Below are 24,273 nucleotides of genomic sequence, written 5' to 3' on the forward strand. Positions count from 1 at the left end.
GTTAGATAAATCACACACGCTGGTCATTTTTATTAATGATTGGTGTGGTAACTCAGTGCGTTAGATAAATCACACACCTGATACACGCTGGTCATTTTATTAATGATTAGAACGATAACGCAGTGTGTGTGTGTATGTGATTGATTTTGATTTTAACGTAGCTTTAACAATTATTCAGTGATATCGCTACAATGTCTGCATTGTGTTAGTGTATAGTGATGTTTAGCACTAGGGCGTCATGTCGCACACACTTGATACACAGTCACATTATCTGGACGCCAGGCTGACCAGTCCTAACACTAAGTTCTTATTGTTGAGCGCCAAGCGAGGCAGCTGCTAGTGCTATTTTATAAGTATTTGGTATGACTCGGCCGGGTTTCTAACCCGCGACCTCCCGCATCCGAGGAGGATGCTCTAACCACTTAGGTCATGGAGCGGTCTAGGTAACGCAATGCCTTAGGTAAAATGCACACGTGATACACATTGGTCATTTATTACCGATTTGTATAATAACAATGCAAACAACTGTAGTACTGCAAAAATCGGTGAGGAATTTCATTATTTGCTTCAATTTAAATTATTTGGAACAACAACGAAAGTGTCACTTGAAAAATACTTGTATAGTAGACGGAATATTAAAAAGTTACAGCACGTATATATGTGAATAATATTTGTAAAAGTGCATGTAGGTTTCTGAATATTCCAATAAATTCTTTTTAGTCATTGTAAATCTGTGATCATTCTTTAAAATTAGTATATCACACGTATGCATGACGTACATGTTTCTTGTTTTCCTCATGTGTAGGTGAAAGCGACCTGGGAATAAACAAATCTCTTTTTATTTTATTCTTGTTAATCAGTAACCCACTTATATCCCCAAAGCATTTAAAATAAATAGTCGACACGCCTGACGACACATATTATGGACGAGAGGGGTGGGGGCACCAGACTATATTGTGTGCTTGGGGCCCTGCAATGCCTTAATCCGGCACTGCATACATGTAACCTTTATTTATCGTTTTTCTTTTCACCTCAACCAGTTTCATTTCTTTTACCATCATACACAGGAAAGAAAAAAAAAGGCAAACAGAAATGCTTATTAAAAAAAACCAATGTTATGTGAATAGTCTAATTTTACTTACCCCATGTCCATTTATTTCGTACTGCACTCTTCTGTGTAGATTATTGTTGGAATTGGAAAGTAGAAGAACTCGCAAATTGTCTAAGCGGAAGGAGCTGTGAAGTGCAAAGCTTGATACTCTTGGTAACATCATTCTCCAAAGTTCTTGAAAACTGAAACAAAATCAAAATGTTAGTAGTTTCAAAGACGAAAGAAATAGTCCAATATATATAAAATTGCAAATTATGCACCATACAGATTAGAGAGTGCTAGCCCTCGGATTGTTCAGGAGGTTTAATATGGCGAGAAACAGTATCACCATACCAGTTAGAGAAGTATTAATTCAAAGCCGTGTTTTCGGGTAACAGCATCCATCGCTTGGAAAGCATGCACACAACCTATCTTCGTGACCTAGCACAAAACCCATCTTCGTGACCTAGCATAAAACCGATCTTCGTGACCTAGCACAAAACCCAGCTTCGTGACCTAGCATAAAACCAATATTCATGACCTATCATAAAACCAATCTTCGTTACCTAGAATAAAACCAATCTTCGTGACCTAGCACAAAACCCATCTTCGCGACCTAGCAAAAAGCCCATCTTCGTTACCCAGCATAAAACCAATCTTCATGACCTAGCACAAAACCCATCTTCATGACCCAGCATAAGACCCATCTTCTTGACCTAGCACAAAACCCATCTTCGTGACCTAGCACAAAACCAATCTTCATGACCTAGCACAAAACCCATCTTCTTGACCTAGCACAAAACCCATCTTCATGACCCAGCATAAGACCCATCTTCTTGACCTAGCACAAAACCAATCTTCGCGACCTAGCAAAAAACCCATCTTCGTTACCCAGCATAAAACCAATCTTCATGACCTAGCACAAAACCCATCTTCTTGACCTAGCACAAAACCCATCTTCATGACCCAGCATAAGACCCATCTTCTTGACCTAGCACAAAACCAATCTACGTGACCTAGCACAAAACCCATCTTCGCGACCTAGCAAAAAACCCATCTTCGTTACCCAGCATAAAACCAATCTTCATGACCTAGCACAAAACCCATCTTCTTGACCTAGCACAAAACCCATCTTCGTGACCCAGCATAAGACCCATCTTCTTGACCTAGCATAAATCCCATCTGCGTGGCCTAGCACAAAACCAGTTTTCGTTACCTAGCACAAAACCCATCTTCGTTACCTAGCATAAAACCAATCTTCGTGACCTAGCATAAAACCAGTCTTGGTTACCTAGCACAAAACCTATCTTCGTGACCTAGTACACATTCCAGAAAAGGATAGAACATATCCGTGGATATAGCCATTCGCGCGCAGCAGACACACTCGCATGGCGATTACATACATACATACATACATACATATAAAATCTACGTCATGTACTCTGTGATGTTGAGCAATAATTTCTCACTTATAACAAGCAGATACCAGTGTACACAATCAAAGTCTATTATATGTAATGTAATTATGGGTACAATCAAAAATTATGATATGTAATGTAATTATGTGTACAATCAAAGGCTATGATATGTAATGTAATTATGGGTACAATCAAAGACTATGATATGTAATGTAATTATGGGTATAATCAAAGGCTATGATATGTAATGTAATTATGGGTACAATCAAAGGCTATGATATGTAATGTAATTATGGGTACAATCAAAGGCTATGATGTGTAATGTAATTATGGGTCAGACCTTGAACATTTCCTTGTCAAATGCAGGCAGACAGTGTACCAAAGTACTAGCATGGCATAAAACATGACGTAATTTCTATATGTTAATACAATGCATCATACAGACCGTATTATCGCAACCTGTGAAGATGATACAGGTCATTTTCCTACATATGGGTGTGATGGCATTACCACCAGTCACAACACTTAGCGAGATTGTGGACAGGTCGCTGAAGATAGCCATTGAATCATGTCAACATAAAGACATTTCAGTTTGGCAAAATGCGACAGTCATAACACGATTTCATTGTAGAACAATAGTAAAGAAGTAAAACTTAAACATATAAATACTGTTCCAGAAAATATATTTTCCATTTTTGATCGACCAGAGCTGTCAGAATTTTAAAAAATTGGTTTTGCTCCCAAACTCTTAGCATATTAATGTAATCGGACCGACTAAATGCATCCATTTTGCTATGGCCAAAAGCGAAATAAAAACTTCAATATTTCGTTTCTTCTATTTTATTAAGTTAATCCTTATTAAATTTATACAAACGTCACATATTTCGTTGGACCATAAGATGACAGGGTCAAACAAGCTGGACTATAATAATAATAATAATGATACCACTAACAATTCACAACACTCCAGCGACGAGACAAGGAACTTGATATATCAAATCTCCAAAGTAATTTCTTTGAGTTTGAACCCTATTGCCTTCGGTATCACTTAAATTTATGCTGTGACATCTAGGAGTTAATTTAGAAGAAAACACATTTCTCAAGAACAGATATCACTATCAAGACAGTGTCTCATCCATGTCGGATCAATGATACCGGACTCTGCTTCTTGTCTATTGCAAAAACACATTCCGAAAGATCTACAACGACAGTCACATTCGTTATCCCAGCTTATGATGAACATAACTCTCGCATTGCTAGGTCATGCAATTAGTCTATATAGATTCCTGCTCACTACGGTTATGACACGAACAGTTTCCGTCCAGCAACCATCCGCGACAGAAAGCAGTACCCAACCAGCTGGTAAAGCAAGAATCTGTCGATGAGTGAACTGACCACAGCCTACGCAGGAGGATGAATTTGGTAGCTGTAATAACCATAAATTATCTGTGTGCAGTATTTGTTGAACCCCAATTCATTATGTGTTGTCAATTTTGCACGTCATGGAACGAACCCATAAACGAACCTGTAAACGTAGACGCTAATTGGCATACAGCTAAATGTTTGCATGGAATATGACGGATGCCCTGTTAGCACAGCTGCGTATTTTATCACACTTACACAATATACATACCAAAGTATATATAAATATATAAATAATACACAGTTGGCTACTCTACCATGAGAATGGCAATTTCAGGTATAAAGAAAAGCACTCGAGCCTAGTCTAGGAAAAACATCTAAACACTTCATTCTAAAGTATTTCACTTAATTCATTATATTATTCCTTTGTGCCATTTTTATTTCAAAAAAATGTTCTTGGACAAAAGTTATTTTTATTTTGGTTGTTTGATTTCAAATCGTGGGTAATGTGTGGTTCTATTTCTTTATTCTAAACGTTTGTATCTTTTTTCCCATATTACATTTGCTGAATTGACCTCATTCAGTCTTTATATTCAGTTTCAAATCATGTTAAATCAAAACAGTTATTAAGCTTTTCGGAGGGAGTGGGGTGTAAATGGAAATACATCCAAGGAAGTGTTGATTATATCTTAATAATGAATCTTAGTTTTGATGTAATATGTTTAATTTATACGTGAGATATTTTCTACGCAAATAAATATTTTTTAACAGAAGGTTTCAGGTCTCAATCCCATCCCGTTCATTTGGTTTAGAACAACAGAGAGTACCTTAATTTAGTGTATCACTTAATAATTTGGTCTTAGCATTTATCAACTCTTTAAGATATGTGGTGTGTCCTTTGACAAATAACTGGTCGATAGGTAGACAACAATATAATGGTCTACGTTTACAAATATCGACTACTTATCTCAACAAGATTAAGGAATAAAGACTGTATAAAATAAAATGTCTAATAGTCAGAGTGTCAAAGTCTAAGAGAGCAAATTCAGAAACGAAATGGCATGCACATTCATTATATGCTTATCACGGTATTTTATTTTACTGTCCTGAAGAAAGAGTTAATGTTTACAATGGTGACCTTAAACTCATAATTTTAAATGGACTGATCTATTCTTGAGTTTACCGATGTGTCAAAATATCGTTATCTGATTGTCTCATCTTTTATGTGTAATGAGTAATTGAGTTAGATGAAGAAAGTTTGTAACCATATACTGACAATGTCATACAAATAACTTAGAAAATGTATAACACTGGGCTGTAATCTCTCATAACATTTCACTTCGATATTGAAAAGATTTTTAAGTTAACTAGAGCGATACATATCGAAAATACGCCCTCACGGGACAGTTTTATGTACCCATGGATTATAGCTGAACTTACGAATAATTTAATGTTCGCTATTCCTTGACGGTCGATTCAGTTTAAAAAATATGAAAGCACAGGACAAAACTAAAATTCTTATGATTCAACTCATCTTGGCCATATGTATTTTAATTTTTTTATAATTTGATGTTCAAAAATGGTGCTGTTTGTTTTCATGTTTTTTTTTCAAAATACATCTAATACAACTATTTGTCGATACGAGAAAACAGTTCAAAAAGGAATTAGCGTAATAGTAGTATCCAGATGCTATCCACAGTTGAACATTAACGTATTTACAACCCTACGAGCTTGATGAACTGTAAAATATTTACTCTCTTCACAGTGTGATCCATCAAATGAAAAAGCCAGGAGAACATGTTTAATACACGCTGTTCAACCGGCGGCTGAATCGGGAGTTTTACATTAAGTTTACATTAAGGATTATAATACACGCTGTTCAACCGGCGACTGAATCGGGAGTTTTACATTAAGTTTGCTTTAAGGATTACTTGTGCGGCGACAACAAATAAGTGAAAATAAATTCTGATTCAAGATTATAGTTGTGCACAATTTACCCTTATATGGACGTCTTGCGAAGAAAGATCGCTTATGATATTACGTCATTTATTTTCAGCCAATCCCCTACCTTCATTTTCCTATGTAAGGTATTTCACACTGCACCAAAACTAAGGGAGATAAGCAGTTTCACTAAATAATTAGTGGTATGGGACCTAAAATAAGACTTTACTTTCATAGTATTTTTTTTTTTTTCATGGCCAGAGGCATTTTGTTCAATACATCGTTGAAAGTCATAGTTGTCTCCCCATCTGCTTTTTAATATATCGGTTTTTGTTTGAATTTGAGAAATCACTGTAATGATAAACTGAAAATTCCACGAGAGAATACAATTTAATCCCTCAAAATGCTTGAAATATACAAATGTATTTAGGTTCATATAGGGATACATAATGTATGTATATCGTTAAATTGAACGCTTTACGACTTTAACACTGGGATGTCAATTGTAATCGTTTTGTAGGCTCCTAGTCTATAGGAAATCTTCAAAGTTTTATGTTTTGCAAGAAATTACTCCAATTCATCCAATATGAATGCATCAAATCGGTAACAGTTGACTCTCTTCCTACAGAAGAATAAATCTTGTGAATGTTTTTGATAGCTGTTGGTGTACTGGGGTTGGCATAGAAATGGAGGTAAGTCTTGGAACCCAATTATACTACTTCATTGACAACCTTCTTCGATCAAAGAAGCTACTCTCAAGTTTCAAATTGAATCTGGTATGAAAGGAAGAAGTCTTTTAGACCAATTGCACAATTGTATCTGAGATCCACGTCCAATAAAAGCTGGGTGAAATGTGAGAGAATTGATGCAGATCAAGGAACAGTAAGTTATAGACAGTAATCATCTAACCTCATTTAGTGCTATGTTTTCTATTTCGGTTTCAACAAAAACGAAAAAATGCAATATTTTGGGGTCGGAATTTACTTCACATGCTGTACTAGTTATCTCCTAATCTTATAACCGCGCTGAATAAATTATCACATTCACAGATGGTCATTAAGTTATCCTAGGATACTGGTTTTCATTGTCAAGCCTGTCTAAACATTATGCTGTAATTAAACGTGTCTAAAACTTAAGTAACTGAAAACATTCTTAAACTTTACAAACAAATGCACAAGAATAGACTGATAAAACATGAGAAAACATTTGGGCATATTTAATCTAGGTCGTTTTATGTAGGGTACTTTTGTTGCTTGTGTGTGCTAGATTTGGATTTTTAACATAGCTTTAAAAAATTTAAAGTCATATAGCTATGTTGTCTGCAGTGTGGCAGTTTAGGTATAGTAATGTCTAGCACTGGGGTACGATGCCTCTGACATATATCATCATTTCTCACCCGGTCACATTATCCTGACACCTGGCCGACCGGTCCTAACACTAACATGTTAATGATGAGAGTCAAGCGAGGCAGTTGTTCGTACCATTTTTATAAGTCTTTAGTATGACTCGGTCAGATTTCAAACCTGCGACCTACCCCATCCGAGGCGGACGCTCTAACCACTAGGCCACCGGAGCGGTACATTTGTTGTAATAGGACACAGATAACTAAATCCATCCATAATTTTATAACGATGTATCATTAGCATTTATCAAACCAAAAACTGCCATCTCACTCTATCGAGTAGGTTTGGATGCATTCAGACAGGTTTATCTGTTAAGGCCTTTATACCAAGGCCAACGTAATTCTTACTACTTCTCATTCTCTTCAGGAACTAAATATTTATCACTAATAACATTTTCAAATTTATTTTTAAAATTATCCAAGAATAATTTCGACAAACTCTGTCATAATGGATTTTGACAACTTGACGGCAAAATCATTGTCTCATCTATGAGGAAAGTTGATCTAATCCAGTATAACCGGAATGTTTTAATAGCAGATTTCAATCAGTGTCGGAATACCCATTAAGCTACTATGCACGTGCTAAAGGACACCAGCCCAACAGCGGCACCAGAAAAAATCTAATTAATTATTGATGATAAAATGGAATGAATTATATATGATCATTTCTATCTGTACTTACGAATATTTGATTTGGAATGATGGCAACACTGGTATTTTCGACCCTTTATAGCATTTAGTATTGTATTTTGAGTTTCACATTTTGTAATGGGGGAGGGGGGCACCGTACTATTTTCAGTGCTTAGGGCCCTGGAAAGCCTTAATCCGGAATGATATCTATAGACAGCCTTGTTAGTGTTTTGTAAAATGACTACATTTTTGGGTAAAACATGCAAACACTTACATTACGTGCATAATATGCTTAAGAGTAAGTGTTTAAAACGATGCTAATATATGTTGCGCGGTTAGCTTTAGAGAGGAAAATTGAAACACCTTGTTAGCATACTCTAAAATTCAAATCGGTAATATCTCGTTTACATCAAGGACTACCTGTTCCAAAATAGCGATAATGAATTTGGGTTTAGATTTAAATCTACTGCTGCGTACAATGTACCGATAAATAGACTTCTTGCACACACACAAAAAAAAACAGTAACGATTTTCAGTTCATCGGAAACCTTTTATTCTTGTGTGTTAAATAGTCTATTTAAATAGTCCACTACGGATAGGCTGGTTCCATCGCTCACAAAATAATCAATTGTATATGACCATTTAAGTAATTTACCTTAAATTTATTTTATACTTCGGGGCCAGATTAAAATATATACAGGTAGACATACTTTAGCGTAATAACGATGTACTAAACAGAACAGAACAGAACAGAAAAACCGTATTGAAGGAAAACTTATAATCGGGCCATACAGATACGGCTTATGAGTAATGTACAAAGTTTATTATATAAAACGTCATTGTGATGTAGATTGAATACGGAAAAATAAATCAGAAAGAAAAATTGAGAATATGGATTATTTAAATAATAGAGTATCTAAACATTACATGTTCAAAGGGAAGCTAAAGAAAAGTGAAATTTCATCTTTACAATGCTCGAAGTAATTTCTGTTCAAACTAACATCAATAATTTAAATGATAGTTTTTATAATACATTTCAGTTTATATATAAATAGAGTCGTGATCGGTTCAAACATGAAGCGAGACCTTTATATAGTTTTTAATTGAAATGTGAAGCAAATCGAGGTCTATATACAGTTTTTAATTGAAATGTGAAGCGAATCGAGGTCTGTATACAGTTTCTAACTGAAATGTGAAACATATCGAAGTCTATATACAGTTTTAAATTCGAATATAATTTCGCAAACAAATGTACTTAAGTTTATCACTCTTAGCTTATTGGCAGTTGTCATTAAATTTTGATATTCCAAAACTATTCGTATTCATGTAATATAATTTCGTAATTCAGACTAGCCGCTCTAATCAATGAACAAACAAAGAGATAATGGAATTTGCCACCAAAACATTATTCCTACATTTTGTACATTATGCAGTTTAATATATGTTTATCCCATGGACAAGTTTTAGTGTATAATGTGTGGTTTCATGTCCTGAATTGCATGACCGGTAAATTGACCTTTTAGGAGATTTGATTGAAACATTCTTCCAACTGAATGCCTGTTTTACGAACATATTACATCATTATTTCCCCTGTTTCCGTTTAACTTTCATGTATATGAGATTCAAGACTGTATTCACTCCAACGAACCAATAACATGCTGCATAAGGAGTACAGAAAGCGGCGTCGGGGATAGAAAGTTACATACATAACTGGATCAAAACATATTGAAGATTGTACATTCATTGTACATTTATTTCCCAGTGCATACAAAATATTTATGAACGTTATAATCATTAAACTTGAATGCTGAACGTCTATGTGCAGGAGGCATATGAAAACAAATAAGGAGAGGATAGTTTGCTTGTATCGATCCAATGATGGATTTCATTGCGTTGGTGATAGACTCGGTAATTTCAGCAGTAGTGAAGAATCGAGTGAAAATACCGTGTTATTCACCCACTAGATAAAGTTAATCCGTTATTCACTCCAGGCAAGCAGATTTTCCCTTTTTCTTTTGCACCAGCGTGTTGACTGGATAAAGCGTATTAACAGAGAGAAGTAGCAAATTTCTTGTGCAAGTATCGGTTGTTTCTACTCTGTTTTGTGTACATTCGCGGAAAAAATACGAGGAGTAACATCATTCTCCTTCCTAATTTAAAGTTAAAAGAAAAGAAAGTACCTGAAAATGAGATACGGAATATTAGGTCTGCGATACGGAATCACATATTTTAATATCTCTGTAGCAAGCCAGAGTAGAAAATGGGTATTTAATAAAATTGTATTTGTAATATTCACCATTAGTAAGTGACAAATACAACTAATTTGTAAAAAGTATGTTAATTTGTTGAGCTATTTTTTCCTGAATAATGAAAACACAATGTTAATATCCACACAACAAGACGCCTCTAGAATTTCCGTACATTGCTTTCTGACGGAAACTACCGACGTACCGGTAGAGTGAAAAATTACCACGGTAAACCGGTATGCCGGTAATGTCGCGCCCCTCTAATAGCCGATATGCAATCTTAGTTAATGTATCATCTATACTTTGGATAATTTTGTATGAAGAAAGAAACACTAAGGTCTTAATATAAATTACTGCAGTATCAAGGGAAAGACTTACCACGTTGATGAAAGCACAAGCAGAATGGATGCCTCTACTTGACTGCACTGAATGCACTCACTGTACTGATCTCAGGGTGCAGTTAAAAGAGTCTTCTGAAAAGAATCAAAATGTGCATTATATATTACAATAAAACCGGTTTTAATAATGATGTAATAGTCCTTGTCGATAATACAGTATTGGGCACGTACTGCTTTAGAGAAGAGGATCGCCTCCATTCAGACCATATAAGTCATTATCGTTAATATATCATACTGGTGTAATGTTTAACATACATGGTATGCAATACTGAATTTCATGTTTTAATTGACAAATTAAAATCGTTTGGGGATTTCAAAATAAAGAAGAAAATTTAGAAGTTCAACATTCTCCCCAATCCTCCGAATGAGAAAAAAAGTCGTCGATTTTAACATCTTTCTTTCTCTCTCTCTGTCACATTTACTGTGCTCACCAGCTTCATCCGAGAACTCATTGTCAAACATTCTGTACAAGATACTGTTATCCACCTCAACTAACTCATATTTCTAGATCTACAAACCGTGAAGTGCACATAAACTGTTTGTCGCTCCTTATGGTACTCTCCGATTAACCACAGTGGGAAAAGCGTACATATTAACCAAAATGACTCCTTATGGTACTCTTCGATTAACTACAGTGGGAAAAGCGTAAATATTAACCAAAATGACTCCTTATGGTACTCTCCGATTAACTACAGTGGGAAAAGCGTACATATTAACCAAAATGACTCCTTATGGTACTCTCCAATTAACCACAGTGGGAAAAGCGTACATATTAATCAAATGTCACTCCTTATGGTACTCTCCGATTAACCACAGTGGGAAAAGCGTACATATTAACCAAAATGACTCCTTATGGTACTCTCCCATTAACCACAGCGGTAAAAGCGTACATATTAACCAAATGTGACCGCATTTCTTAAAATTACAAATATAGGTTGGCATTTGTTAATAATTTAAAAGGTATATCAATAAACCATTCTGGATATTTTAAAAGTGGACTATTATTTCATATGTTAAGTTGTAAAAATAGTTCCAGGTTTTGTGTGCGATATCGAGTTTTAGGTGTGTGATACGGAATCACACATCTGAATATCTCAAGAGCACGACAGATCAGCCATGTAGTACGAAATGGATATATAATAAAATTATATTTGTAATATTCACCATTTATACGTGATAAGATACAACCATTTTGTAAAATGTATGTTAATTTGTTGAGCTATTTTGTCCTGAAAAATGAAAACACGATGTTAGTATTTTTTAAGTCCTAACAAGACTGCTCTGGAATTTCCGTACATTACTTTCTGACTAAAACTCCGATGTACCGGTACAGTGAAAAATTACCGTGGTACGCACCACCGGGAATTTTTTTTTACCGCGGTACACCGGTGTACCGGTAATACCGCGCCCCTCTGGTAGCTGATATGCAATCATAATTAATTTACAGTCTTTGCTTTTGGATAATTTGTTATGAAATAAGAATATATATATATATATATATATATATATATATATATATATATATATATATATATATATATATATATATATATATATATATATGAACATAGAGAGACTTACCAGTTGATGAAATCGCAAGCAGAATGGAGATTGCACTTATTAGACTCACTGTATTGCTCTCAGGGTGCACTTATAACGGTCTTCTGATGAGAATCAAGACATGTATACATTATTAACATACGTCTTGCACTAGATCCGGTTGTAATAATGACGTATCAGCATTTGTCATTAATTCAGTATGTGCCACTTACCGTCTGACTAAAGATACCACTGCAAAAACTAAGAACTGATCTATGCTATATGGAAGACGATCGCCACCATTATAACAAAATTTGTCACGATTCCTCAATTTCATATTTTTAATATTTAACAGACTGGATATGTAATACTGAATTTCTTAAGTACGTTATTGCGATGCTGAAGTGTGTGTGTGTGTGGTTATGTGTGTGTGTGTGTGTGTGTAGTGTGATTTGGAATTTTAAAGTAGCTTTAACAATATTTCAGTCATATCGCTACGATGTCTGCAGTGTGACAGTTTATAGCGATGTCTAGCACTGGGGCATCATGCAGCAGACATGTAGCATGATGTCCCACCCAGTCAACTTATCCTAACACCAAGCCGACCAATCCTAACACTAACCCTTTAATGCTGAGCGCCAAGCGAGGCAGCTGTTAGCACAACTTTTATAAGTCTTTGGTATGACTCGGCCGGGGATCGAACCCATGACCTCCCGCATCCGAAGCGGACGCTCTAACCACTAGGCCACCGGAGATGTACGATGCTGAGGTGTCTTCTGATTCCATGTGAGTGATTTCATGTGCATTTTCTGCAATTGACAGATTTTATTTGATAACACGCTGGTAGATATAGAGATACTGGTAATATGGTGGGTAAGGCGTGTCTCGTCAACAATGTAATGAACATGAATGCTGTATATTCCATATTCGAATCATGGTGGGCAAGGCGTGTCTCTTCAACAATGTCATGAAGATTGATACTGTATATTGCATATTTTGATCACGGTGGGCAAGGCGTGTCTCTTCAACAACGTAATGAACATGAATACTGTATACTGCATATTGTAATCATGGTGGGCAGGGCGTGTCTCTTCAACAATGTCATGAAGATGAATACTGTATATTGCATATTCTAATCATGGTGGGCAAGAGTGTCTTTTCAACAACCTAATGGACATGAAGACTGTAAACTGCATATTCTAATTATGGTGGGCAAGGCGAGTCTCGTCAAGAACAAAATGGACATGAATACGGTGCATTGCATATTCTATTCATGGTAGGGAATTCGTGTCTCGTCAACATGAATACTGTATATTGCATATCATGGTGGGCAAGGCGTATCTCGTCAACAACGCAATTAACATGAATACTGTATATTGCATATTCTAATAATGGTGGGCAAGGCGTGTCTCGTCAACAACGTATTGAACATGAATACTGTATATTGCATATTCTAATCATGGTGAGCAAGACGTGTCTCGTCAAGAACCTAATGAACATGAATATTGTATATTGCATATTCTAATCATGGTGGGCAAGGCGTGCCTCGTCAACAAGGCAATTAACATGAATACTGTATATTGCATATTCCAATCATGGTGGGCAAGGCGTGTCTCGTTAACAACGCAAGGAACATGAATACTGTATATTGCATATTCTAATCATGGTGGGCAAGGCGTGCCTCGTCAACAAGGCAATTAACATGAATACTGTATATTGCATATTCCAATCATGGTGGGCAAGGCGTGTCTCGTCAACAACGCAATGAACATGAATGTGGTGTATTGCATATTCTAATCATAGTGGGCAAGGCGTGTCTCTTCAACAACGTAATGAACATGAATACTGTATATGTCATATTCTAGTAATGGTGGGCAAGGTGTGTCTCGTTATTAGCGTAATGAACATGAATACTGTATATTGCATATTCTAATCATGGTTGGCAAGGTGTGTCTCGACAACAACGCAATGAACATGAATACGGTGCATTCCATATTCTAATCATGTTGGGAAGGCGTGTCTGTTCGACAACGCAATGAACATGCATAGTGTATATTACATATTCTAATCATGGTGGGCAAGGTGTGTCTTGTCATTAACGTAATGAAGATGAATACTGTATATTGCATATTCTAATCATGGTTGGCAAAGCGTGTCTCGTCAACAACGCAGTGAACATGAATACTGTATATTGCATATTCTAGTCATGGTGGGGAAGGCGTGTCTCGTCAACAATGTCATGAACATGAATACTGTATATTGCATATTCTAATCATGGTTGGCAAGGTGTGTCTCGACAACAACGCAATGAACATGAATACGGTGTATTCCATATTCTAATCATGTTGGGGAAGGCGTGTCTCTTCAAAAACACAATGAACATGAATATTGTGTATTGAATATTCTAGTGATGATGGGCAAGGTGTGTCTCGTCAACATCGTTATGAAGATGAATACTGTATATTGCATATTCCAATCAGGGTGGGCAAGGCGTGTCTCGTCAACAGCGCAGTGAACATGAATACGGTGTATTGCATATTCTAGTCATGTTGGGCAAGGCGTGTCTCGTCAAAAACGTAATGAACATGAATACTGTTATTGCATATTCCAGTCAGGGTGGGCAAGGCGTTTCTGGTCAACAACTTAGAAGCTGATGAATAATAAAACGCTATAAATAACTCTCTTACAAGTTTTCTTTTATCAATGAATAAGTGCTCTGCAGGTTAAGAACGGAATTTTCAACCTCACTAATCCAAATTAGGTCCAGTATAATCTCTGGTTTTCTTATTCAAGTATTATTCTTTGTTTGTTTGAGTTTGTTTTTGGGGTGGGTGGGTGGGTATTTGCTTTGCATTGTTGAAACACCCATGTTTTAAATTGACAATCAAATTACAATCATCTGTGGATTTAAAAAAAAGAAGAAAATTTGAAAGTTCAACACTCTCACCAATCCTCTGTATAAGAAATATTCCTGTTAAAATGCATCTCTCTCTCTCTCTCTCTCGTGTTTGCATACTGTGACATTTCGATATACATATATATGAAATCAGGGAGATATATTAGGAAGATAGTCATAAGCTGAAATAAAATAAATGGCCACTATATCAACAATACTGATCAATTTATTCCACCCAGCAACGCACTATTTCTGTTTCAAATACGTGAGATTTTATTGATTTAATCTTATACTAGCCTTGCGAAATAGCCAACTAACTGTACTTACCTATACATGCTTCAAATCCTCCGTTTCAAAGCAAACACTACTGATTACGTGAATAATGGAATAGACTGTATAAAGGAGCATTTGGAAAACAGTTAAGACACCTGTATGCTTACTATGTTTGTGATATTCAATGATCACCTCAAAATCTTCATATATTTCTCATTCTGAGTTCACAACTTAAAAAAGTAATAAAGTAGAAGTAAAATCCTCTTGTTAAAAAAGAATTATGCAGAATTTGGACCATGTTAATTGTTTGATTTTCGCCCTATCCCTACCCCCACCCAGATCCAGATGCTATCCACGGTTGAACATTAACGTATTTACAACCCTACGAGCTTGATGAACTGTAAAATATTTACTCTCTTCACAGTGTGATCCATGAAATGAAAAAGCCAGGAGAACATGTTTAATACACGCTGTTCAACCGGCGGCTGAATCGGGAGTTTTACATTAAGTTTACATTATGGATTATAATACACGTTGTTCAACCGGCGACTGTTCAACCGGCGGCTGAATCGGGAGTTTTACATTAGGTTTACATTAAGGATTACATGTGCGGCGACAACAAATAAGTGAAAATAAATTCTGATTCAAGATTATAGTTGTGCACAATTTACCCTTATATGGACGTCTTGCGAAGAAAGATCGCTAATGATATTACGTCATTTATTTTCAGCCAATCCCCTACCTTCATTTTCCTATGTAAGGTATATCACACTGCACCAAAACTAAGGGAGATAAGCAGTTTCACTAAATAATTAGTGGTATGGGACCTAAAATAAGACTTTACTTTCATAGTATTTTTTTTTTTTCATGGCCAGAGGCATTTTGTTCAATACATCGTTGAAAGTCATAGTTGTCTCCCCATCTGCTTTTTAATATATCGGTTTCTGTTTGAATTTGAGAAATCACTGTAATGATAAACTGAAAATTCCACGAGAGAATACAATTTAATCCCTCAAAATGTTTGAAATATACAAATGTATTTAGGTTCAAATAGGGATACATAATGTATGTATATCGTTAAATTGAACGCTTTACGACTTTAACACTGGGATGTCAATTGTAATCGTTTTGTAGGCTCCTAGTCTATAGGAAATCTTCAAAGTTTTATGTTTTGCAAGAAATTACTCCAATTCATCCAATATGAATGCATCAAATCGGTAACAGTTGACTCTCTTCCTACAGAAGAATAAATCTTGTGAATGTTTTTGATAGCTGTTGGTGTACTGGGGTTGGCATAGAAATGGAGGTAAGTCTTGGAACCCAATTATATTACTTCATTGACAACCTTCTTCGATCAAAGAAGCTACTCTCAAGTTTCAAATTGAATCTGGTATGAAAGGAAGAAGTCTTTTAGACCAATTGCACGATTGTACCTGAGATCCACGTCCAATAAAAGCTGGGTGAAATGTGAGAGAATTGATGCAGATCAAGGAACAGTAAGTTATAGACAGTAATCATCTAACCTCATTTAGTGCTGTTTTCTATTTCGGTTTCAACAAAAACGAAAAAATGCAATATTTTGGGGTCGGAATTTACTTCACATGCTGTACTAGTTATCTCTTAATCTTATAACCGTGCTGAATAAATTATCTCATTCACAGATGGTCATTAAGTTATCCTAGGATACTGGTTTTCATTGTCAAGCCTGTCTAAACATTATGCTGTAATTAAACGTGTCTAAAACTTAAGTAACTGAAAACATTCTTAAACTTTACAAACAAATGCACAAGAATAGACTGATAAAACATGAGAAAACATTTGGGCATATTTAATCTAGGTCGTTTTATGTAGGGTACTTTTGTTGCTTGTGTGTGCTAGATTTGGATTTTTAACGTAGCTTTAAAAAATTTAAAGTCATATAGCTATGTTGTCTGCAGTGTGGCAGTTTAGGTATAGTAATGTCTAGCACTGGGGTACGATGCCTCAGACATATATCGTCATTTCTCATCCGGTCACATTGCCCTGACACCTGGCCGACCGGTCCTAACACTAACATGTTAATGATGAGAGTCAAGGGATGGAGCTGCTTGTACCATTTTTATAAGTCTTTAGTATGACTCGGTCAGAGTTGAAACCCGCGACCTACCCCATCCGAGGCGGACGCTCTAACCACTAGGCCACCGGAGCGGTACATTTGTTGTAATAGGACACAGATAACTAAATCCATCCATAATTTTATAACGATGTATCATTAGCATTTATCAAACCAAAAACTGCCATCTCACTCTATCGAGTAGGTTTGGATGCATTCAGACAGGTTTATCTGTTAAGGCCTTTATACCAAGGCCAACGTAATTCTTACTACTTCTCATTCTCTTCAGGAACTAAATATTTATCACTAATAACATTTTCAAATTTATTTTTAAAATTATCCAAGAATAATTTCGACAAACTCTGTCATAATGGATTTTGACAACTTGAAGGCAAAATCATTGTCTCATCTATGAGGAAAGTTGATCTAATCCAGTATAACCGGAATGTTTTAATAGCAGATTTCAATCAGTGTCGGAATACCCATTAAGCTACTATGCACGTGCTAAAGGACACCAGCCCAACAGCGGCACCAGAAAAAATCTAATTAATTATTGATGATAAAATGGAATGAATTATATATGATCATTTCTATCTGTACTTACGAATATTTGATTTGGAATGATGGCAACACTGGTATTTTCGCCCCTTTATAGCATTTAGTATTGTATTTTGAGTTTCACATTTTGTAATGGGGGAGGGGGGCACCGTACTATTTTCAGTGCTTAGGGCCCTGGAAAGCCTTAATCCGAAATGATATCTATAGACATCCTTGTTAGTGTTTTGTAAAATGACTACATTTTTGGGTAAAACATGCAAACACTTACATTACGTGCATAATATGCTTAAGAGTAAGTGTTTAAAACGATGCTAATATATGTTGCGCGGTTAGCTTTAGAGAGGAAAATTGAAACACCTTGTTAGCATACTCTAAAATTCAAATCAGTAATATCTCGTTTACATCAAGGACTACCTGTTCCAAAATAGCGATAATGAATTTGGGTTTAGATTTAAATCTACTGCTGCGTACAATGTACCGATAAATAGACTTCTTGCACACACACAAAAAAAAACAGTAACGATTTTCAGTTCATCGGAAACCTTTTATTCTTGTGTGTTAAATAGTCTATTTAAATAGTCCACTACGGATAGGCTGGTTCCATCGCTCACAAAATAATCAATTGTATATGACCATTTAAGTAATTTACCTTAAATTTATTTTATACTTCGGGGCCAGATTAAAATATATACAGGTAGACATACTTTAGCGTAATAACGATGTACTAAACAGAACAGAACAGAACAGAAAAACCGTATTGAAGGAAAACTTATAATCGGGCCATACAGATACGGCTTATGAGTAATGTACAAAGTTTATTATATAAAACGTCATTGTGATGTAGATTGAATACGGAAAAATAAATCAGAAAGAAAAATTGAGAATATGGATTATTTAAATAATAGAGTATCTAAACATTACATGTTCAAAGGGAAGCTAAAGAAAAGTGAAATTTCATCTTTACAATGCTCGAAGTAATTTCTGTTCAAACTAACATCAATAATTTAAATGATAGTTTTTATAATACATTTCAGTTTATATATAAATAGAGTCGTGATCGGTTCAAACATGAAGCGAGACCTTTATATAGTTTTTAATTGAAATGTGAAGCAAATCGAGGTCTATATACAGTTTTTAATTGAAATGTGAAGCGAATCGAGGTCTGTATACAGTTTCTAACTGAAATGTGAAACATATCGAAGTCTATATACAGTTTTAAATTCGAATATAATTTCGCAAACAAATGTACTTAAGTTTATCACTCTTAGCTTATTGGCAGTTGTCATTAAATTTTGATATTCCAAAACTATTCGTATTCATGTAATATAATTTCGTAATTCAGACTAGCCGCTCTAATCAATGAACAAACAAAGAGATAATGGAATTTGCCACCAAAACATTATTCCTACATTTTGTACATTATGCAGTTTAATATATGTTTATCCCATGGACAAGTTTTAGTGTATAATGTGTGGTTTCATGTCCTGAATTGCATGACCGGTAAATTGACCTTTTAGGAGATTTGATTGAAACATTCTTCCAACTGAATGCCTGTTTTACGAACATATTACATCATTATTTCCCCTGTTTCCGTTTAACTTTCATGTATATGAGATTCAAGACTGTATTCACTCCAACGAACCAATAACATGCTGCATAAGGAGTACAGAAAGCGGCGTCGGGGATAGAAAGTTACATACATAACTGGATCAAAACATATTGAAGATTGTACATTCATTGTACATTTATTTCCCAGTGCATACAAAATATTTATGAACGTTATAATCATTAAACTTGAATGCTGAACGTCTATGTGCAGGAGGCATATGAAAACAAAAAAGGAGAGGATAGTTTGCTTGTATCGATCCAATGATGGATTTCATTGCGTGGGTGATAGACTCGGTAATTTCAGCAGTAGTGAAGAATCGAGTGAAAATACCGTGTTATTCACCCACTAGATAAAGTTAATCCGTTATTCACTCCAGGCAAGCAGATTTTCCCTTTTTCTTTTGCACCAGCGTGTTGACTGGATAAAGCGTATTAACAGAGAGAAGTAGCAAATTTCTTGTGCAAGTGTCGGTTGTTTCTACTCTGTTTTGTGTACATTCGCGGAAAAAATACGAGGAGTAACATCATTCTCCTTCCTAATTTAAAGTTAAAAGAAAAGAAAGTACCTGAAAATGAGATACGGAATATTAGGTCTGCGATACGGAATCACATATTTTAATATCTCTGTAGCAAGCCAGAGTAGAAAATGGGTATTTAATAAAATTGTATTTGTAATATTCACCATTAGTAAGTGACAAATACAACTAATTTGTAAAAAGTATGTTAATTTGTTGAGCTATTTTTTCCTGAATAATGAAAACACAATGTTAATATCCACGCAACAAGACGCCTCTAGAATTTCCGTACATTGCTTTCTGACGGAAACTACCGACGTACCGGTAGAGTGAAAAATTACCACGGTAAACCGGTATGCCGGTAATGTCGCGCCCCTCTAATAGCCGATATGCAATCTTAGTTAATGTATCATCTATACTTTGGATAATTTTGTATGAAGAAAGAAACACTAAGGTCTTAATATAAATTACTGCAGTATCAAGGGAAAGACTTACCACGTTGATGAAAGCACAAGCAGAATGGATGCCTCTACTTGACTGCACTGAATGCACTCACTGTACTGATCTCAGGGTGCAGTTAAAAGAGTCTTCTGAAAAGAATCAAAATGTGCATTATATATTACAATAAAACCGGTTTTAATAATGATGTAATAGTCCTTGTCGATAATACAGTATTGGGCACGTACTGCTTTAGAGAAGAGGATCGCCTCCATTCAGACCATATAAGTCATTATCGTTAATATATCATACTGGTATAATGTTTAATATACATGGTATGCAATACTGAATTTCATGTTTTAATTGACAAATTAAAATCGTTTGGGGATTTCAAAATAAAGAAGAAAATTTAGAAGTTCAACATTCTCCCCAATCCTCCGAATGAGAAAAAAAAGTCGTCGATTTTAACATCTTTCTTTCTCTCTCTCTGTCACGTTTACTGTGCTCACCAGCTTCATCCGAGAACTCATTGTCAAACATTCTGTACAAGATACTGTTATCCACCTCAACTAACTCAAATTTCTAGATCTACAAACCGTGAAGTACACATAAACTGTTTGTCGCTCCTTATGGTACTCTCCGATTAACCACAGTGGGAAAAGCGTACATATTAACCAAAATGACTCCTTATGGTACTCTCCGATTAACTACAGTGGAAAAGCGTACATATTAACCAAAATGACTCCTTATGGTACTCTCCAATTAACCACAGTGGGAAAAGCGTACATATTAATCAAATGTCACTCCTTATGGTACTCTCCGATTAACCACAGTGGGAAAAGCGTACATATTAACCAAAATGACTCCTTATGGTACTCTCCCATTAACCACAGCGGTAAAAGCGTACATATTAACCAAATGTGACCGCATTTCTTAAAATTACAAATATAGGTTGGCATTTGTTAATAATTTAAAAGGTATATCAATAAACCATTCTGGATATTTTAAAAGTGGACTATTATTTCATATGTTAAGTTGTAAAAATGGTTCCAGGTTTTGTGTGCGATATCGAGTTTTAGGTGTGTGATACGGAATCACACATCTGAATATCTCAAGAGCACGACAGATCAGCCATGTAGTACGAAATGGATATATAATAAAATTATATTTGTAATATTCACCATTTATACGTGATAAGATACAACCATTTTGTAAAATGTATGTTAATTTCTTGAGCTATTTTGTCCTGAAAAATGAAAACACGATGTTAATATTTTTTAAGTCCTAACAAGACTACTCTGGAATTTCCGTACATTACTTTCTGACTAAAACTCCGATGTACCGGTACAGTGAAAAATTACCGAGGTACGCACCACCGGGAATTTTTTTTACCGCGGTACACCGGTGTACCGGTAATACCGCGCCCCTCTGGTAGCTGATATGCAATCATAATTAATTTACAGTCTTTGCTTTTGGATAATTTGTTATGAAATAAGAATATATATATATATATATATATATATATATATATATATATATATATATATATATATATATATATATATATATATATATCTATATATGAACATAGAGAGACTTACCAGTTGATGAAATCGCAAGCAGAATGGAGATTGCACTTATTAGACTCACTGTATTGCTCTCAGGGTGCACTTATAACGGTCTTCTGATGAGAATCAAGACATGTATACATTATTAACATACGTCTTGCACTAGATCCGGTTGTAATAATGACGTATCAGCATTTGTCATTAATTCAGTATGTGCCACTTACCGTCTGACTAAAGATACCACTGCAAAAACTAAGAACTGATCTATGCTATATGGAAGACGATCGCCACCATTATAACAAAATTTGTCACGATTCCTCAATTTCATATTTTTAATATTTAACAGACTGGATATGTAATACTGAATTTCTTAAGTACGTTATTGCGATGCTGAAGTGTGTGTGTGTGTGGTTATGTGTGTGTGTGTGTGTGTAGTGTGATTTGGAATTTTAAAGTAGCTTTAACAATATTTCAGTCATATCGCTACGATGTCTGCAGTGTGACAGTTTATAGCGATGTCTAGCACTGGGGCATCATGCAGCAGACATGTAGCATGATGTCCCACCCAGTCAACTTATCCTAACACCAAGCCGACCAATCCTAACACTAACCCTTTAATGCTGAGCGCCAAGCGAGGCAGCTGTTAGCACAACTTTTATAAGTCTTTGGTATGACTCGGCCGGGGATCGAGCCCATGACCTCCCGCATCCGAAGCGGACGCTCTAACCACTAGGCCACCGGAGATGTACGATGCTGAGGTGTCTTCTGATTCCATGTGAGTGATTTCATGTGCATTTTCTGCAATTGACAGAATTTATTTGATAACACGCTGGTAGATATAGAGATACTGGTAATATGGTGGGTAAGGCGTGTCTCGTCAACAATGTAATGAACATGAATACTGTATATTCCATATTCGAATCATGGTGGGCAAGGCGTGTCTCTTCAACAATGTCATGAAGATTGATACTGTATATTGCATATTTTGATCACGGTGGGCAAGGCGTGTCTCTTCAACAACGTAATGAACATGAATACTGTATACTGCATATTGTAATCATGGTGGGCAGGGCGTGTCTCTTCAACAATGTCATGAAGATGAATACTGTATATTGCATATTCTAATCATGGTGGGCAAGAGTGTCTTTTCAACAACGTAATGGACAGGAATACTGTAAACTGCATATTCTAATTATGGTGGGCAGGGCGCGTCTCGTCAAGAACAAAATGAACATGAATACGGTGCATTGCATATTCTATTCATGGTAGGGAATTCGTGTCTCGTCAACATGAATACTCTATATTGCATATCATGGTGGGCAAGGCGTATCTCGTCAACAACGCAATTAACATGAATACTGTATATTGCATATTCTAATAATGGTGGGCAAGGCGTGTCTCGTCAACAACGTATTGAACATGAATACTGTATATTGCATATTCTAATCATGGTGAGCAAGACGTGTCTCGTCAAGAACCTAATGAACATGAATACTGTATATTGCATATTCCAATCATGGTGGTCAAGGCGTGCCTCGTCAACAAGGCAATTAACATGAATACTGTATATTGCATATTCCAATCATGGTTGGCAAGGCGTGTCTCGTCAACAACGCAAGGAACATGAATACCATATATTGCATATTCTAATCATGTTGGGCAAGGAGTGTCTCGTCAACAACGCAATGAACATGACTGTGGTGTATTGCATATTCTAATCATGGTGGGCAAGGCGTGTCTCTTCAACAACGTAATGAACATGAATACTGTATAATGCATATTCTAGTCATTTTTGGGCGAGAGTGTCCCTTCAAGAAGGTTAATGAACATGAATAATGAATATTGCAAATTTTTGTCATGGTGGGAAAGGCGTGTCGCTTCAACAAGGTAATGAACATGAATACTGTATATGTCATATTCTAGTAATGGTGGGCAAGGTGTGTCTCGTTATTAGCGTAATGAACATGAATACTGTATATTGCATATTCTAATCATGGTTGGCAAGGTGTGTCTCGACAACAACGCAATGAACATGAATACGGTGCATTCCATATTCTAATCATGTTGGGAAGGCGTGTCTGTTCGACAACGCAATGAACATGCATAGTGTATATTGCATATTCTAATCATGGTGGGCAAGGTGTGTCTTGTTATTAACGTAATGAAGATGAATACTGTATATTGCATATTCTAATCATGGTTGGCAAGGCGTGTCTCGTCAACAATGTCATGAACATGAATACTGTATATTGCATATTCTAATCATGGTTGGCAAGGTGTGTCTCGACAACAACGCAAT

The 24,273-nt window shown here is 35.8% G+C and overlaps 1 protein-coding gene across 4 annotated transcripts in view; it reads right to left on the reverse strand.

Annotated features, from left to right (window-relative positions):
- Positions 1 to 22,651, reverse strand: part of LOC149776741 (uncharacterized) — a 94,798-nt gene extending 72,147 nt beyond the window's left edge. The window contains exons 1-5 of one of the 4 annotated variants that reach the window (XM_089941282.1): positions 22,008 to 22,651; positions 20,464 to 20,558; positions 12,069 to 12,151; positions 10,468 to 10,559; positions 1,143 to 1,293 (exon numbers count right to left, since the gene is read on the reverse strand). In XM_089941282.1, coding sequence (XP_089797408.1) covers positions 1,143 to 1,274 — 132 coding nt within the window. In that variant the 5' untranslated portion in view covers positions 1,275 to 1,293; positions 10,468 to 10,559; positions 12,069 to 12,151; positions 20,464 to 20,558; positions 22,008 to 22,651. Of the gene's footprint in view, positions 1 to 1,142; positions 1,294 to 10,467; positions 10,563 to 12,068; positions 12,152 to 20,463; positions 20,559 to 22,007 lie in introns of all 4 variants that reach the window. The other 3 variants (XM_089941280.1, XM_089941283.1, XM_089941281.1) reach the window with 3 other exon arrangements.
- Positions 22,652 to 24,273: the final 1,622 nt, after the last annotated feature.

This window comes from Sinohyriopsis cumingii, chromosome 18 (assembly GCF_028554795.1).
Source record: "Sinohyriopsis cumingii isolate HCF-2022 chromosome 18, ASM2855479v2, whole genome shotgun sequence".
Lineage (NCBI taxonomy): Eukaryota > Metazoa > Mollusca > Bivalvia > Unionida > Unionidae > Sinohyriopsis > Sinohyriopsis cumingii.